General features: G+C 34.3%; 1 protein-coding gene across 2 annotated transcripts in view; it reads left to right on the forward strand.

The window, feature by feature from the left end:
- The window catches only part of LOC6035906 (sine oculis-binding protein homolog B), a 95,702-nt gene extending 81,733 nt beyond the window's left edge, over positions 1 to 13,969 (forward strand). For both annotated transcript variants that reach the window (XM_038252644.1, XM_038252645.1), the window contains exons 3-5: positions 4,909 to 5,467; positions 12,194 to 12,514; positions 12,576 to 13,969. In XM_038252644.1, the coding sequence (XP_038108572.1) occupies positions 4,909 to 5,467; positions 12,194 to 12,514; positions 12,576 to 13,864 (2,169 nt within the window). In that variant the 3' untranslated portion in view covers positions 13,865 to 13,969. The remainder of the gene's footprint in view (positions 1 to 4,908; positions 5,468 to 12,193; positions 12,515 to 12,575) is intronic.
- The last annotated feature ends 4,707 nt before the right edge of the window (positions 13,970 to 18,676 follow it).

Below are 18,676 nucleotides of genomic sequence, written 5' to 3' on the forward strand. Positions count from 1 at the left end.
GTGCTAACCAACTAGATGAGGCTGATTTATGGGATTTTGGTTTATTTCTGTATTAATTGTTATTTCATAATTAATTTATTAAATTTCGTTTTTCAATTTATAAGATTGAAACAAAGTCGTGCTGCAAAATCTCAGTCCTAAAATGTTTTTTTGTCTTGCTGCTGGTTGAGATGACCGATTTCAACGGGTTTCAGTCGTGGGTCAAGTTCAAATTTCACTTCGGATAATCGAATCACGAAAAAACATTTCCTTGTCTAATTTTTGATTGTCGAGCTTAGGTACGGCTCCTAAACTACGCTAAAGTGATTTGAAAAATTTATATTCAAGATGGCGGCTTATATGGCGGTGACGAAATATTGAAAAAATGCTTTTTTTTATTATTAATAAGGCAATCAACTATTCAAAATATGACTAAAATGGGGTCGCAGAACTCGAATTTTATTTTTGAAACAAGAAAAAAATAAAACGAGATTTTGTTTTTCGTGATTCGATTATCCGAAGTCCTATTACACAAACCTTCCGATAATCGAACTTCGGATAATCGAAACTTCGGTTAATCGAGTCTGGACTGTACTTTCAAAATTCCCCAAAGCTCAATCACAACATGATTGTTTTCCGATATTCTCAAAACCATCAGAACGTGAAAACAGACTCCATGAAGCGTTTCGCGAATAAAATATCAATTAAAGTGAAATGCAATCGGATTTATGACCGAACACATTTTCCTATTAAGTTAATTATTCTGTATTAAATTAACTCAAAGTTCAAGTATTAGGGAAAGTTTTGTTTTAATTATCAACATTGCTTTTCTTTCGTGGGTTTAACCCGACTTGAGTTGCCACCCTGGTGTTGTACTTGTACGGGCAAAAATAATGGGGTCACTATTGGCCTATCTACAATCACTTAGCTTAGAATAGTTATGTATAGTAAAATAGAAAAATTACTATGCAACTTACGGCCGTCATCTACAATAAACTTAGAAACTTGCTGGGCTTATATACGTTTGTTTACCTTTGATATAGAAACGTCAACTTACCGTAGATTTTGAAATTTTCCACACCATACGTCAAGTTTCTAATTTGATTACGTTTCCATTGTAGAAGATCAGATTCTTTTCCATCCATTCAAATTCCTAAGCTAGGTGCAATGTTCTAAGTAAAGTGATTGTAGCAGGGTGACCACTCAAATTCCATTTTCAAATTCCCGACTTTTTCCAGACTTTTCCAGAATGCTCAAATAATAGGCATTTGTTATCTAAAGAATGATTTCAAACAAAAAACTTTCTATAAAAAAGTCAATATAACCGAAAAAAATTCTCAATGAATTTAAAAAAAAACCCAAATATAGGCATTTTTGTAATTATAGAAATTAAACAACAAATAAAAAAAACTTCAAAAAATTTAATTTCATTATTAGGCCGATGCAAATATTTAAAAAAGTTTTTGTCCCTCGGCCCTGGCCGAGGTCAAGGGGGCAAAAAAAGAAAAAAATATAAAAATTTAAATAACAAGCCATAGTCTACACATTTAAATGAAAAATGTGTTTTAAAATGCATTTTACACTTGTTCAGTTGTTTTGCAAGCATTAGTTTTCAAAAAATCTAAGATCTGACAAAAACAAAAATTGTATCGAAAAAAAAAAGATTTTGCATCGAAAATTTTCAAAAAATCTTAAGATTTTTTAATAAACCCAAACATGCTAAAAATGATTTAAAACGCAGAAGAATGTATTTTAATTTGATTTCAGCTGGTTGCACTTGAATTTTCATTGAAATTTTGAAGTTTATTGTAAAAATATTTTTTTTCCCCCTGATTTTTCGGGCCAATTTTGAAGGGGGGTGACAAAAACTTTTAAAAATATTTGTACCAGCCTTATGATTCAGAGTAGAAACACAAACAATTAGTCTTTGAAAAAATAATCGAAAGTTCAACAATACTCAAAACTTCCATGTTATTTTTTAAATTGGCAAACGTATAGTTTTTGATACTTCGTTTCAACTGGAAATGACAAAAAGTTAAAAATAACTGAACTTAAGATCTCGATCCTATTTTTTTAAAACTTCATCATCATTTTAAATCAAAGACTGATTCAAACATAATTGCTGTTATTATTCATTCAAAGGATTTAAAAAAATGTCAAGGAATTCGTAAAAAATGTTTTTGCCAAGTTCCCTTTTTAATTTTGTCATTTTTGATATTGAATTTTCTAATCAGTGATAATTTATCTAGTGGTCAGTATTTAACTGTTTCTTTTTTCAATGAAAATTCAGTTTGATATGATTGTATGTTTTCCCACTTTTTTTTAAGCAAAATGTTTGATAAGACTATTTTTTAAACAATTTTTAAATAACTCAAAATTTCTTGATTTTTTTTTGCAATTTCAAAATCTTATGTGTTTGTGTTTTAAAAAAGTAATTTTTTTTTTTCAATTTTGGATTATATGCGATAATTAAGTTTTCCGAAAACTGAAAATCAAGCTTTATCTATGGTAGGTAATATAGCCATACTCATACAAAAACTTCAAGGGCAACATTTGGAAAAAAAAACATATTTGAAATTACTCAATGAATTTAGTTAAACAATTAATAATATTTACAAAAAAAACATTGCCACATTCAATTTGGAATCTGTTTTCAAATATTCAATTTATGTGACAAAATTAAATAGAATCTATAAGGCTTTATTTTTATATTAGTTTATCATTGACTTTACCTCTGGTTTAATGAACAAACAATAATAGCGATCATTTGATTCGTAGAAAATTATTTTGAAAATCTGTGTCAAAGACCCCAATATTCATTAAGATTTTGAACGTCTTAAACAGCTTTTCCATACTCAAATATATTGAAATAGTCAAAAGAACCTTAAATTTAAAGAAAGTTACTAAAGCAGAAATGAGTGACTTCAATTTGAAAATTGTTCAAAAGTTTAAAAAATAATTTTCAAACAAGTATGCTCAGAATTCCCGACTTTTCCCGACTTTTTGACAAAAAATCACAAATTCCCGACTTTTTCCCGATTTTTTGCGGATTTTGGCGACTTTTTCCCGACTTTCCCGATTTCCCGACTTGAGTGGACACCCTGTTGTAGATAGGCCATACCGCTAAGCGGCCAGGCCTACTGCGTTTAGAGTACCGCAGAGATGATTCGTTCGACCAGGTTGAGTTTGCAAGCCAGTAGCGGGGAGCGCTGGGATTTATTTTTTTGAATCTTTCAACTTGACATTGAAAATTTTGTTATATTTCAATAGGATAAGCTTAAACAAAAAAAAATCTTTATCAAACTGGTTCTAGAAAACTTTTTTTTATATGTTCTGAATTTTGCATAGTTTTTTTGATTTTTTAAATATTTTATAATTTTTTTGGATAGTTTCAAATAAATTAAAGATCACGTAAATTCCAGGCTCAACAATGGTACTTTAGATAACGGAAATTTTGAAAATATGATGCTCTTGAGTATTCTTGTATTAATAATCAAAATCATATTTGGAAAAAATGGAATCTGTCAAACAGAAACTATATTTTCAAAAGTTTTAATAAAGATTTTTCAATACATTTTTTTCTAAGACAGTGATGAAAATGGTAGTTAAGAACTTTTTGTTTTTTGGTTTTAACTGAATAAACATAGAGTAAAAGTATGTTTCCTCACATTTTTTTCAACTATAACAAATTTGCCGAAACCAAAAAATAATTTTTAAAATCTTAGCAAACCGACTAAACATATTTAGCCATCCAAATCAAATTTGAAGAGTTAAATATAGCACAGCCATCCCTCATGTTCGGAACAGTTTACAAATCGAGCAAATTCGTAAAATCTGTTAGAAAATCGATGATTAAACATATTTTTTCGATTACCTAATTTCATTTCAAGGCTTTCAAATGATCTTTCAAATGACGTATCGACCAATTGCATTTTTTTTCGTGTTAGAATCAAATTCAACAACCAAAAATTCGGAACACAGCTTTTTAACAGGTAAGTAGTTTTCTAGAATTTCGCAATTTTTTTCAAGATTTTTAATAAAAAACAAAAAAAATCAAAAAGGTCAAATATTCAATATAACGCTCTTAAAAAATGTTAGAGTTGATCCCGAAATTTTAAAAATAAAATTATTTTTTTTTCATATTTTAACCTTTAAAATAGGACCATTAGTTCTAGGTTGATTGGACTTGAAAAACTTAAATTTTCTTATTTCTTTCATTTTCTTTATTTCAGCAACCAAAAGTCCAATCTTCACTGTCTTTTCGGCAATTTTATATGAAAATTTCTCAAGAAATATTTTCACTACTTTTTTAAAATTAAAATTCAGTTTAAAATTAAACTTTAAGTGGCTATATCTCGAAAACGCGAAAGTCTAGGGTAAAGTACTTTTTAATTGCAAATTTGATTTTACATTAAAGACTGAAGAAAAAAATGAGCTAAATTTCTATTCTTCCATATTTTTCGGTGGTTTAATCTTTTCTATAGCTCAAAAGTTTTGTCCTCTAAAACATATCAGAAAATTTCAAAAATATAAAAAATATGGATTTTAAGAAAATTGATTTTTTTGTGAAAAATTTAGTTTAATTATTAGTAATTAGTTTTCTGAATAGTCCTTATCAATACCTACAACTTTGTCTAAGACACCAAACCGATCAGAAAATTCCTTCGAAAGATACTGATTTTCGAATATACCATTTTTGTATGGACAGCTGCAAAAGTTGTATGCAGACTTGTATGGGCGAACTAATGACACAAAACGGCTTCTTTGGCCATAGGGAAGTCCCTCAATGAAGACCATTTCTTGCTTTGGTGTAGATTTGCTCAACTTAGTAATTTTCAATCTTTTCAGCTGAATATTTTATATTTATTTTGTATTATAATAAAGTACTTAAATAACAATTGCAATTCCTTCTCCTTCTCCCCCTTCCAGGACTTTGCCGAAACGGCCATGAACGACATCCTTGGCTGGTACGGCTACGGTGACAGCGTGGATCGTATCGATATCGCTTCGTCTTCATCAACAGCAGCTGCTGCGCCGGCCGCGGACAGCACCCACCATCCCCGTCACAAGGAGTCCAATAGCAGTGGCAGTAGTACAATCACGCTGAAATCCAAGCACAATAACAAGCCTCAACAGCACAAGCCGTCCAGGCAATTCAATATGTTGCAACATCAGCAGCAGCAGCATAATTCCGGCGATAGTGATAGCATTGCAGCCGTGGCAGCATCAGGTGTAGTTTCACCACCGGTGGCAACGGTTCCGTCCAAGGCTGCTGGTGTCCTAGTTTCACCGGGAAGCAACAGCAGTAGTAATATTAATAATAGCAGTAGTACAGCCACGGCGGAGACTCGCAACGGAGTCAACTTACACGAGCAGCAACGGGAGCGGGAACATGGCCAAGGGGCAGGGGAAAGTTCCACCTCGGAAAAGGACAGCTCCCGGGAAAGCTCCAAGAGTCCGATGCTGGTGAAGATGCTCGAAAAGCAGGGTGAGTTTTGGGTTACGCGGCAGCGAGCGAGTCATTTGTGAAACTTTAGCTTTTTTTGTACGCGGGGAAGGTTGTTGGATGAGCGTGGGAAGCTCAAATTCTGGGGGAATGGGTTGAGAGTGAAGCATTAAGTTTGAAGGTTGGGTTCCAGTTGATGGGAGGATTCAAATAACTTTGCAATTTTATTGACTTTTATCAATGTTGTTTAACGTAAGCATTCGGTAAAGTTTCATAACTTTCTACAAATATGTCGAAAAATTAAAATTTTGTTCGAAAATCAGAAATAAGTAGATTACGAAATTTCATATTTTTTTGAAAATTGAACATTGAAATATGGACCTACAGTTGGCAAGATATAGTCAGTTCACAAATTTTTATTATGAGCAATTCCAGCTCAAATCAGGAATGTTTCTGGTACTTTTGTACCCGACCCTCTCCGATTTCAATGAAACTTTGTAGACATGTTATCCTAGACCTATATAAGACATTTTTGTGTATATGGAGCCAATAGTACTCGAAAACAACATTTGAGAAGGGTGTATGGTATTTAAATATTTTTGTACTGTGCAATTTAAAAATTACTGTATCTCGAAGCCGTTGCGTCGTATCAAAAAGTGGTCAAAAACAAACTTGTAGGAAATTGGACGAGCTTTCTGAAAAAAATACACTGAAACAAAAATACACGCCACTTATGAGATTTTTTGATTTTTAAGTCTAAAACTTAAATTTAATGGTGATGACACGATTTTTTTTCGTTCAAAATTTTTGTGGAAATAGCCTAAGATGTTACCAAAAGACTGACGAAAATTGCAGGATGGTATGTCTCTCCTAAAAAAATACAAAAACTGTTTTTTTTTGAAAAGTGGTCTAAACGTCGAAATTTTCAAAAACCGGTAGTGGGAATCGATTCCCCAGACAATTTTACATACTATGTCCAATTCTTGGGAAGATACAGCGGTTTTAAAAATAAAAAAATGTTGAAAAAATGGGTTTTATGGTGGTTTTTGGCAATTTTTATATGACAGACTTGTTTTTCAGTCTGGTAAATATTTTTACCGGAAAGCTCGTCCAATTTCCCATAAGTTTATCTAAGCTAATTTACTATCCAGGTTTCTACCACACTGAAAAAAATAATCTCTTTTCAGTTATTAGTAATGTAATTAAGCTTATATCTGTAAGTCCTTACATCCAAATGCTGTCAAAGACAAACTTATGGGAAATTGGACGAGCTTTCCGGTAAAAATATTTACCAGACTGAAAAACCAAGTCTGTCATATAGAAATTGCCAAAAACCACCAAAAAACCAATTTTTCAACATTTTTATTTTTAAAACCGCTGTATCTTCCCAAGAATTGGACATAGGACAATGGTCAATATGGAGACTTTTATGTAAAATTGTCTGAGGAATCGATTCCCACTACCGGTTTTTGAAAATTTCGACGTTTAGACCACTTTTCAAAAAAACAGTTTTAGTAAATGATTTTTGTATTTTTTTTTTAGGAGAGACATACCATCCTGCATTTTTCGTCAGTCTTTTGGTAACATCTTAGGCTATTTCCTCAAAAATTTTGAACGAAAAAAAATCGTGACATCACCATTAAATTTAAGTTTTAGACTTAAAAATCAAAAAATCTCATATAAGTGGCGTGTATTTTTGTTTCAGTGTATTTTTTCAGAAAGCTCGTCCAATTTCCTACAAGTTTGTTTTTGACCACTTTTTGATACGACGCAACGGCTTCGAGATACAGTAATTTTTAAATTGCACAGTACAAAAATATTTAAATACCATACACCCTTCTCAAATGTTGTTTTCGAGTACTATTGGCTCCATATACACAAAAATGTCTTATATAGGTCTAGGATAACATGTCTACAAAGTTTCATTGAAATCGGAGATGGTCAGGTACATAAGTACCAGAAAAATTCCTGATTTGAGCTGGAATTGCTCTTATGTGATATTGGAGGCCAGAATGAAAAATTCAATTCTGATTAAAATTTCTCCGGTTACTAATATAAAACCGCTTATTTTTTTTTGATATTAGGCTGGAACAAATATTTTTAAAAGTTTTTGTCACCCCGCTTCAAAATCGTCCGGAGAAATTAATGGAACCAATGGAAATTCCAATGGAAATTTAAGTACAATTAGCTGAAATGAATTCAAAATGCATTCCCCAATGTTTAGAATCATTTTAAGCATGTTTACGTTAATAAAAAAATCTTTAAATTTTTTGAAAATTTTCAATGTTTCGAAGTTTTTTTTCGCAAATTGTTTTATAAACGTCAAATTTTACATTTTTTGAAAACTAATGATTGCAAAACGACAGAACTAGTGCAATGTATTTTGAAACAATTTTTTTGTCAAATATTGAAATTATGGCTTGTTAATCCAATTTTTACATTTTTGTTTGTCCCCCCTTCGACCCCGAGCCGAGCCGAGGAACAACAACCTTAAAAAATATTTGCATTGGCCTTATTGGTCACCATTCCCAGATGTTATAGTACCAAGGTTGTTAATCGATAACATTATCGTCTAACGATAACGATATTGTTATCTGGGGTGAGATTTTGTCATACAAATTTCGGCATTTTTGTTTGACCCAATCTCACCCCCAAGACCCAATCTCACCCCTGATGACGGTACTAAAATTTTCAAAAAATTGTAATATGGGTGTTAAATAAAGCAAAATTTGGTATGCTTTTTCACTTCATTAGAGTTTTTTTTTACAAATACAATAATTTTCACGAAATACCGTATTTTTTCGAAAATACTCAAATTTTCAAAATTTGCAATATAGGTGTCAAATGAAGCGTAATTTTGTATGCTTCTTCACTTCATAAGAGTTTTTTTTAATACTGTATTTTTTTTCGAAAATACTAAAAATTTTTAGGGTTTGATTAGATTAGATTAGAAAATACTAAAATTTTCAAAATTTTCAATAGGGTTGTTATCAAACAATGTTATTTTTTATGCTTTTTACTTCATAACAGTTTTTTAATACCAAATTTTCACAAAATACCATATTTTTTTTCGAAAGTACTCAATTTTTGAAAAGTTTTAAGCAAAGCGAAATTTTGCATGCTTTTTTCACTTTATTAGAGTTTTTTTATAAATACTAAAATTTTGACAAAACGTTGTATTTTTTAGAAAATACTAAAATTTTCTAAATTGGTATTATGGTTATCGTATGAAGCGAAATTTTTCATGCTTCAAACATACATTAAATTTTTGTATGCTTCATTGCAAAGTGCTTTGTTTGGTACCCATACATATTGCAAATTATAGAAATCTGAATATTTTCCAAAACTTACTTGTGAAAATTTCAATGATATACAAAAAGTGACAGTGAAAATGCATTCAAAATTCCGCTTCCTTTGCGAATATTGAAAATTTGAGTATTTTCAAAACATACAAAATTTTGTGAAAATTTGAGTGTTTCATAAAAAAAATAAAAAAAAACTGAAAATGCACATCTAATTTCGCTTTTTTGGGTATCAAACCCATATTGCAAATCATAAAAATTTTGAATACTTTAAAAAAAATGGTATTTTGTGAAATTTTTGTATTTTCAAAAAAACTCTTATAATGTGAAAATACATAACAAATTTCGCTTTAATTGATACCTATATTTCACATATAGAAATTTTTAAAATTTTCGAAAAATATGGTATTTTGCGAAAATATTAAAATTTTCAAAATACGCAAAGGAAGCGGAATTTTCGATGAATTTTCACTATCATTTTTTGTTAGCCACTGAAATTTTCACATAATTTCGTATATCGTCGTTTTTTCCCCTCTATGAAAGTTTAAGTACTTTCGAGAAATACGGCATTTTAAGAAATGTTTTAAGTATTTAACTTACTATATTTTCAAAAAATACATTCTTAGTGAAAGCATTGAAAATCGAACGAATCCGATGATTATGATGATTTGGAGAGTGTGCCGACTCCGATTCCGAAAAGAGACTTTTAAAGTGTTTTAATTTGAATTTGCATTTTAAGTAAGTTTTTCTCAAGATATGTCTTACAAGGTATATTTTGCATTATTTTTTTATAAATCGTTTTAAGTAAAAATGGTAATCTAAACAATAATAAATGTTTTTCGAGTAACTCAGCAGCATTCATCATCAACAAAACCGATATTTATATCGGTTCTCTCTCTCTCTTTCCTGCTCGGGCGGTGCTGTGCCGTGGCTGACAGCAATCCTTTGAATGCAGTCAGGGAAGGTGATCGGAATGACGGTAAAATGTCATAAGAGCAAATAAGAGCCAATCTTCATTATTTCTTGAAATAAATATTTGTTAAAAGCAACGATATTAAAGTATTATTTTTTTTTCAACATTTTCTTAACATGCTTGGAAATACTTGAAAGCAATGTATTTTTAAAACAAAACTAATGAGTGACTTATTCTCCATTTTTCTCATAACAAAGTTGAAACCTAAACTGTGAAACTCATACCCGTACGCGTTCCACGTCAAGTATGGCGTCGTTCCTCATCTAATGGGGGGCGCCTTTTTCAGTGACCTCCGAGGGTCTTGCTTTGAAGCTCGAAGACTGCTTTTCCTTGCATCTTATCATCTGGTCTTTGCGAGGAGAAACGACGACTACGACGCACATTCCTCCATGTGTCGAAGCGTGTGTAGTGTGTCACTTCTCCTAGCCCCATAATGGCTCTACAATTGCCATAACGAGCATGCACACGACCGTCGTCGTCGTCTCTTTTTCGGACACCTTCCATGTTTGAAGAAAACGCAAGACGAAACCTTTCGGGAATCCGATCCGTTCTCAAGCGGATCAATTTTCACATTATTTTAATTGATAATCATCAGACGACGGGCCTGCTGATGTTCGGACACGGCTCTCGGAACGACTCACGAGGGAGCAGGTTTCGTTTGCAAATCACTGACCACCGCCACCACCAGCACTCGTTAGGCCCCGGAAATCGAACGTGACCAACGTTCGGATCATTAAAATCGCGAAATTGTATCCCTCACGGGACCACACCGTCTCTGTGAGCATCCATTATGGCAGCGTTTTTTGACAGCTGGCGTCACGCTTTTTATAGCGCCGTGGTGCCATAATGGCGTCGCGCGCGAAGCTCAAACTCCTCTCGTCGAGCTCATGCCAACAACTAACGAGCCGCGGTTTTTGGCTGCTTTTGATGATGAACGTGAACGTTCTCATTACGATAACAAATTCGGATTATTTGAAAATTCTGCACCGGAGGGATTGCAACGAATGCATCGTGCGCGCTGGTTAGGTTAGGTTTTCGCTCATTACGTGCAGTTTTGGGCCTGGAATCGAACGGTCGAGCAGTCGTTTTGCTGCGAGATTCCGATACTGATGATTGAGTGTAACTTGAGCCTCCAGCGCAATAAGAGGGGAATAGACCTCGTGGAAAAGTAATTTGGACGAGGTGAGCGCGGACGCCTTGTTTTTGGTTTGGATTTGTTGGAGTGAAAAACTAATGAGCGCTCGGTGTGATGGTTGAGATTTGACGGAGTGCAGATGTAGCTGGAATTTTCGTTAATTATAGCCCACCACAATGGTGGGATATATTTTGTGGATGATTTTCAATTCCAAAGTCAAATATGGTAGGAAATAAATGATAAGATTTAATAATTTAAGAATTGAAGAATTTAAGGATGTGAGAATTTAAGAATTTAAGAATTTAAGAATTTAAGAATTTAAGAATTTAAGAATTTAAGAATTTAAGAATTTAAGAATTTAAGAATTTAAAAATTTAAGAATTTAAGAATTTAAGAATTTAAGAATTTAAGAATTTAAGAATTTAAGAATTTAAGAATTTAAGAATTTAAGAATTTAAGAATTTAAGAATTTAAGAATTTAAGAATTTAAGAATTTAAGAATTTAAGAATTTAAGAATTTAAGAATTTAAGAATTTAAGAATTTAAGAATTTAAGAATTTAAGAATTTAAGAATTTAAGAATTTAAGAATTTAAGAATTTAAGAATTTAAGAATTTAAGAATTTTAGAATTTTAGAATTTTAGAATTTTAGAATTTTATAATTTTAGAATTTAAGAATTTAAGAATTTAAGAATTTAAGAATTTAGGAATTTAAGAATTTAAGAATTTAAGAATTTAAGAATTTAAGAATTTAAGAATTTAAGAATTCAAGAATTTAAGAATTTAAGAATTTAAGAATTTAAGAATTTAAGAATTTAAGAATTTAAGAATTTAAGAATTTAAGAATTTAAGAATTTAAGAATTTAAGAATTTAAGAATTTAAGAATTTAAGAATTTAAGAATTTAAGAATTTAAGAATTTAAGAATTTAAGAATTTAAGAATTTAAGAATTTAAGAATTTAGGAATTTAAGAATTTAAGAATTTAAGAATTTAAGAATTTAAGAATTTAAGAATTTAAGAATTTAAGAATTTAAGAATTTAAGAATTTAAGAATTTAAGAATTTAAGAATTTAAGAATTTAAGAATTTAAGAATTTAAGAATTTAAGAATTTAAGAATTTAAGAATTTAAGAATTTAAGAATTTAAGAATTTAAGAATTTAAGAATTTAAGAATTTAAGAATTTAAGAATTTAAGAATTTAAGAATTTAAGAATTTAAGAATTTAAGAATTTAAGAATTTAAGAATTTAAGAATTTAAGAATTTAAGAATTTAGGAATTTAAGAATTTAAGAATTTTAATAGAATTTAAGTAGAGTTTAAGACTCTTGTTTAACTATTGTTTTTCCTTCCCTCCACAGAACCCATCTGCGGCTGGTGCCGCCGGGGCGTCCCACCCAACCAGACCGGCTGCATCGCCGGCACCACCGAGGGCACCATCTTCTGTTCGGAGTCGTGTTTCTCGCAGAGCCGGCGGGCCTCGTTCAAGCGGGCCAAAACGTGCGACTGGTGCCGGCACGTGCGCCACGCCGTCAGCTACGTCGACTTCCAGGACGGGGTGACGCAGCTGCAGTTCTGCTCGGATAAGTGTCTCAACCAGTACAAGATGCAGATTTTTTGCAACGAAACGCAAGCCCATCTGGACATGAACCCGCACCTGAAGGAGAAGAGTACGTCGGCGGGTAGGTTAGAAACTGAAGATGATTCTGATTTGTATTGACTTTCTTCTGTTTCCTTTTTTAGGAAGTCTCATCACACCCGATCTCTGGCTTAAGAACTGCAAAAGTCGATCGGCTTCACCGCTTTCGGATCGTTCCGAGTCCGTTTCGCCAGCTCCGTCCTTACCGATGCGACCTTCGCCGGAACCATCACCAGTAATGCAGTCACCTCCTGCCAAGAAGCCGATGATATCGGTAGCCCATCCTTCGAAGCTCCTATCGAAGAACCTTCAACCGAGCGCAGCTGTCAACGCCAGGACCGTGATCAAATCTACCCGTAAGCGGCGTCCAGGTCTACGACCTCTTCAACAAAACACGCTACACAATCGAAAAACCGCCAAGGTGGACTATGGTCAGCTTACATCAAACAACAACAACAACGCGAGTGTTCTGAACAACAACTTGCCCGCCAGCAGCATGCCAAAGCCTGCCACCGTAACAAGTGCAAACATCCAAGATCTCCGCGCCGGAATTTCTCTCCAAAACCTCACCCACTCTCTAACTCCAACCAAGTTCGAATCCCGGGAATCCCCAACGACTCCACGACCACCTCCTCTCAACATTCCGCCACAATTTCTCCAGCTTCCACCGAATCCCGCCATGCGACCGCCATTCTTCCCGCTAAACCCCGCCTTCCGGTTCGGTTCCCCGCCAAACCCGCAAGCCATGCCTCCTCCACCCCCGCCCAACATGGACCCAAACAACCCCCAGAACCGGCACCAACCCCCGCTCCTGGGCTTCCCAGCTCCCCCTGTAACCATCCTCGTCCCCTACCCAATCGTCATCCCACTCCCCCTGCCAATCCCCATCCCCATCCCCCTCATCGACTTCCTCAAAGCCACCGCCCCCAAAGAGGAAGCCAAGCCGGAACCCACCACCAGTGAATCGCCCGTTTCAACGACGGAACAACCCGCCCGCATCGAGGACGACTCCGTCAGCGATCCGGAGCACGAAGAGCGCGACTCCCCGCTCGATTTCACCGTGCCGCAAAATCGACCACCCCAGCAAAGCTACTCGCTGGAACCGGTACACGAACCTGCGACGGAACCGGAAGTGGACCGCAGTCCGGAGCAGCGGTTGCCAAAGTTTAGGATTACTAGGCTGAGTGGGGGCAGCAGCGGTTGCGGCAAAAGGGTTGAGATGGAAAGTGAGGAAGAGCCGCCGAAGGAGGAGGACGAGGAAGACCGGGTGGAGCGGAGTCGGCCGTTGCGGAAGCGGAAGCGACTAGTGGGGCATCAGGAGGAGACGACGGCGGCGGCTGCGCCGCCTAGTGAGGGTGGGCGAGGGGTTGAGGAGGAGGGGACGAAAGGTTAGGTTAGAATTTTGTTGGGAAGCTGTGGATCATGGATTGCTGAAAACGCGGTGTCAAAATGACATTTTAGATTGTATTTTGCCTTCCTCACTGAGGTAAGGCTATAATCCTGCTGTAAAAATGAACTTTTTATTAAAAGCTCGAAGACCCACCTTCATGTAAACATATCGACTCAGAATCGAAAACTGAACAAATGTCTGTGTGTGTGTATGTGTGTGTGTGTGTATGTATGTATGTGTTCAAAAATCTTGCCAAGTTTTCTCAGCACTGGATGAACCGATTTTGATCGAACCAGTTGCATTCGACTTGGTTTAGGGTCCCATACATCGCTATTGAATTGTTTGAAGTTTCGATAACTAGTTCAAAAGTTATGTATAAAAATGTGTTTTCACATATATCCGGATCTCAATTATATGCATGTAAACGATGTTCGGATCCATCACCCGACCCATCGTTAGTTAGGTAATCGAGAGACCTTTCCAACGAGTCCACAACATTGAAGATCTGACAACCCTGTCTCGAGTTATGACCACTTAAGTGATATTTATGTACTTTTTTGAAGCCGGATCTCACTTAAATGCATGTAAACGATGTCCGGAACCATCATCCGACCCATCGTTGGTTAGGTAATCAAGAGACCTTTCCAACGAGTCCACAACATCGAAGATCTGGCAACCCTGTCTCGAGTTATGACCACTTAAGTGATATTTATGTACTTTTTTGAAGCCGGATCTCACTTAAATGCATGTAAACGATGTCCGGATCCATTATCCGACCCATCCTTGGTTAGGTAATTAAAAGACCTTTCCAACGAGTCCAAAACATTGAAGATCTGGCAACCCTGTCTCGAGTTATGACCACTTAAGTGATATTTATGTACTTTTTTGAAGCCGGATCTCACTTAAATGTATGTAAACGATGTCCGGAACCATCATCCGACCCATCGTTAGTTAGGTTATCAAGAGACCTTTCCACAAGTCCACATAATTGAAAATCTGGCAACCTTGTCTCGAGTTATGACCACTTAAGTGATATTTATGTACTTTTTTGAAGCCGGATCTTACTTAAATGTATGTAAACGATGTCCGGAACCATCATCCGACTCATCGTTGGTTAGGTTATCAAGAGACCTTTCCAACGAGTCCACAACATCGAAGATCTGGCAACCCTGTCTCGAGTTATGACCACTTAAGTGATATTTATGTACTTTTTTGAAGCTGGATCTCACTTTAATGCATGTAAACGATGTCCGGATCCATTATCCGACCCAATGTTGGTTAGGTAATCAAGAGACCTTTCCAACGAGTCCACAACATTGAAGATCTGGCAACCCTGTCTCGAGTTATGACCACTTAAGTGATATTTATGTACTTTTTTGAAGCTGGATCTCACTTAAATGCATGTAAACGATGTCCGGATCCATCATACAACCCATCGTTGGTTAGGTAATTAAGAGACCTTTCCAACGAGTCCACAACATTGAAGATCTGGCAACCCTGTCTCGAGTTATGACCACTTAAGTGATATTTATGTACTTTTTTGAAGCCGGATCTCACTTAAATGTATGTAAACGATGTCCGGAACCATCATCCGACCCATCGTTGGTTAGGTTATCAAGAGACCTTTCCAACGAGTCCACATAATTGAAAATCTGGCAACCCTGTCTCAAGTTATGACCACTTAAGTGATATTTATGTACTTTTTTGAAGCTGGATCTCACTTAAATGCATGTAAACGATGTCCGGACCCATCATCCGACCCATCGTTGATTAGGTAATCGAGAGACCTTTCCAACGAGTCCACATAATTGAAGATCTAGCAACCCTGTCTCGAGTTATGACCACTTAAGTGATATTTATGTACTTTTTTGAAGCCGGATCTTACTTAAATGTATGTAAACGATGTCCGGACCCATCATCCGACCCATCGTTGGTTAGGTTATCAAGAGACCTTTCCAACGAGTCCACATAATTGGAAATCTGGCAACCCTGTCTCGAGTTATGACAACTTAAGTTATATCTGTGTACTTATTTTTCTGGACCTAAAAAAAATAGCTGAAATATGTGTCCAAACTACTCATATTACCCATTGTTGGTAAAAAGTGAGGAAGGCATCAACCACATAAGTGGATTAAGTTAGTTTTTGTTTTGTTCCCGTTCACTTACATTTCTATAATACTTTCGTTTACAATCAAATCGGTAGTCGTTTGAATGTTAGAAAAATATCTGTTGATTTTCTATTTTTCGCTATTAATCAACTGAAATTTAACCAGCTTGATAACAAATCCACATTTGCCGTTTACATCATTTTGCTTGATTTATTCGACCATACAAACCGGCACTTTTTGGTCTCAATTTTGTCATATCGACGGTAACATTTCAAAAGGCATCATGTACATTTTGATACTTTCTGAGTTATTGCATATTCTAAAAGTACTCCTAATAAGCTACCTCTCCACCAAAAATGAGCAAAAGTTACTTCAGTAAAGTCTGTTTAATCATGATTTTAAATAAAGTAACATAAACAAAATCTCTGCTATCAGTAGGGTTAGTGAAATTTCACGATTTCGCGGGCAGCGTGAAATCCGCGTAATTTGGCTTTTTCCGCGAAATCCCGTGAAATTTTATGTTTGTGTGAAAATGAAACGATTTATCTCAAAATAATTGATCAAACTCAAATAGGAATAAACATTATTTTATGAAATACTGTAGAATTAAGCGAGTGAATACCCTAGTTTAATTACTAATATAGGGTAAGTGATTTTTGACGATTTCGTGGACGGCGTGAAATTCTTAAATTTCATTAATATTTCATCAATGAAGACTATTCAATTACATTTAATTAGTTTTCAATTAAAGAGCTTGAATATATATGTATGTCAAGTTGATATAAACCATTTTCAGATTTTTGAGTTTTTCTAGAAACTAGCTAAATTTAGTTATATTTTCATTCGCTGTAATGAAAAATTTTACTGCCTTTTTAATTTGAAAGGAATAATTTCGAAAAGCTTGAAAAAATCAAACTTTGTTTTATTCAAAATAAAAGGAAGAGTTTTTTATATCTTTGAAATCACATATTGAAACATTTAATTTTTTTCTGAGTTCTGTTTAATGATTCCCGTGAAAGTTAAAAAATAATACATTTTTTTATTTTTTTATTTTTGCAAATTGATTTTAAATTTAGTTTTCGAAAAGTGAGCTAAAAACCTAAAAAATATGTTTAATGGGCTAAATGTCGCAGAAAATTCAATTTATTTTACTCATTTTGGCTGGACAAGATTGTTAAATCTGGCTTTGATATGAAATTCAACAAAATATTTAATGATATAACAGAAACTAATAAGCGAAAACATTTTAGCTTTATTAGTCGAAAATTAAAAAGCAGTTCAGTAAATGAGTGTACGCGTGCCCTACATTTTGTTTCCAAATATATAAACCAGGTGGAAACTTTTTTGAAAATTAGGAAATTTTTTTTGTGTCACGTTACGTGATTTTTTTGTTTATTGTAGAATAATAAATAATGAAGCATAAAAAGTAGTTTCTGTGATTAAAACATAGGATTTTTAGAGTTATTTTAACATTTTTCACGTTCCGCGAAATTTGCGTGAAATTTGGTGTTTTGAAATTGAGGTCCCCGTGAAATTTGCAATTTTCGAGCGTGAAAAATCACTAAGCCTAGCTATCAGCAGTCCCTGTTTATATAGCCCTGTCAACCTGTCAAACAAAAGACTACATAAACCACGTGATGTAAAAAAAAGCATCATGAACAAAGCGCCATGTACATTCGGCGAAGAAAAACGAATCATAACAAAGCGTCCCCCTCAATGACAGCAGGGTGATATAGACGTTGGTGATTTCAAAAGAAGTTATGTTTGTTTTTCTCAAATAAAATTACGGAAATAATGTTTTATTGAATTTGGATGATCAAGTATCAATAAAAGCAACGTTTTTCATCGTTTGTTATCATTAGAACATTTTATTTTGCTTTTATATTAAAATGGGAATTGAAAATGGATGCTCAACATTCAAATGCGTTTTTCTCAAAACGCATGGTTTGTACATGATGTTTTTGAAATGTTGGCGTCGAATATTCGAAATCCTCGGAAAATTTCACGTTAGTTAGAAGTATTGGAGTTGTAAATTTGATTTAAAAATTAATTTAATAAAACATTTTTGAAAAAAGAAATCGGTTTTATTTTCGCTGGGATCAATACGTCAAATGCTGTATCAAGTACACAGAAAAAAATATTTCTGTAAATTTACATTATTTATCATGTACCAAAAGGTATCATGATAAATGATGTATATTTACATTAGTTTCATTGGAAATTTACATGATTTTTGTTGGAAATGCTCTAGGCAAAATATTTCAAGAAACGTGTAAATTTCCAATGAAAATAATGTAAATTTCCACAAGTTAAAAATTTTTTTGCTCCGTTGAATCTCAAATCTGATGCCGTTTTCAGATTCCAGATTCAACGGAGCTTGGGGAAATTCTCGTATGTTTTGCAGGTTTAGGACACTTAGGACCGTGCCAATTTGCAAATTTTCACTAATTCAACAATTTTTTTACAAATATTCTGATAGAAACATGCTTGCTCAGTTCCCATCAAGCTATTTATTGCTTGAAATGGGTTGGAATCGCTGTTAGGAAGCTATAATCGATCTCCAAAGTGCCAACATTAGGTGCCCGATGGGAATACGTGTCAATTTACGTGTTCAATTTAAAACTGAAATAAAAGTTGTGAGTTTAGCACTAAAGAATAGACTCGCCTGTGATATGAGGTTAAAATTTGGTCGTTTTGCTCCAACAAG

This window comes from Culex quinquefasciatus, chromosome 2, assembly GCF_015732765.1.
Source record: "Culex quinquefasciatus strain JHB chromosome 2, VPISU_Cqui_1.0_pri_paternal, whole genome shotgun sequence".
Taxonomy (NCBI): domain Eukaryota; kingdom Metazoa; phylum Arthropoda; class Insecta; order Diptera; family Culicidae; genus Culex; species Culex quinquefasciatus.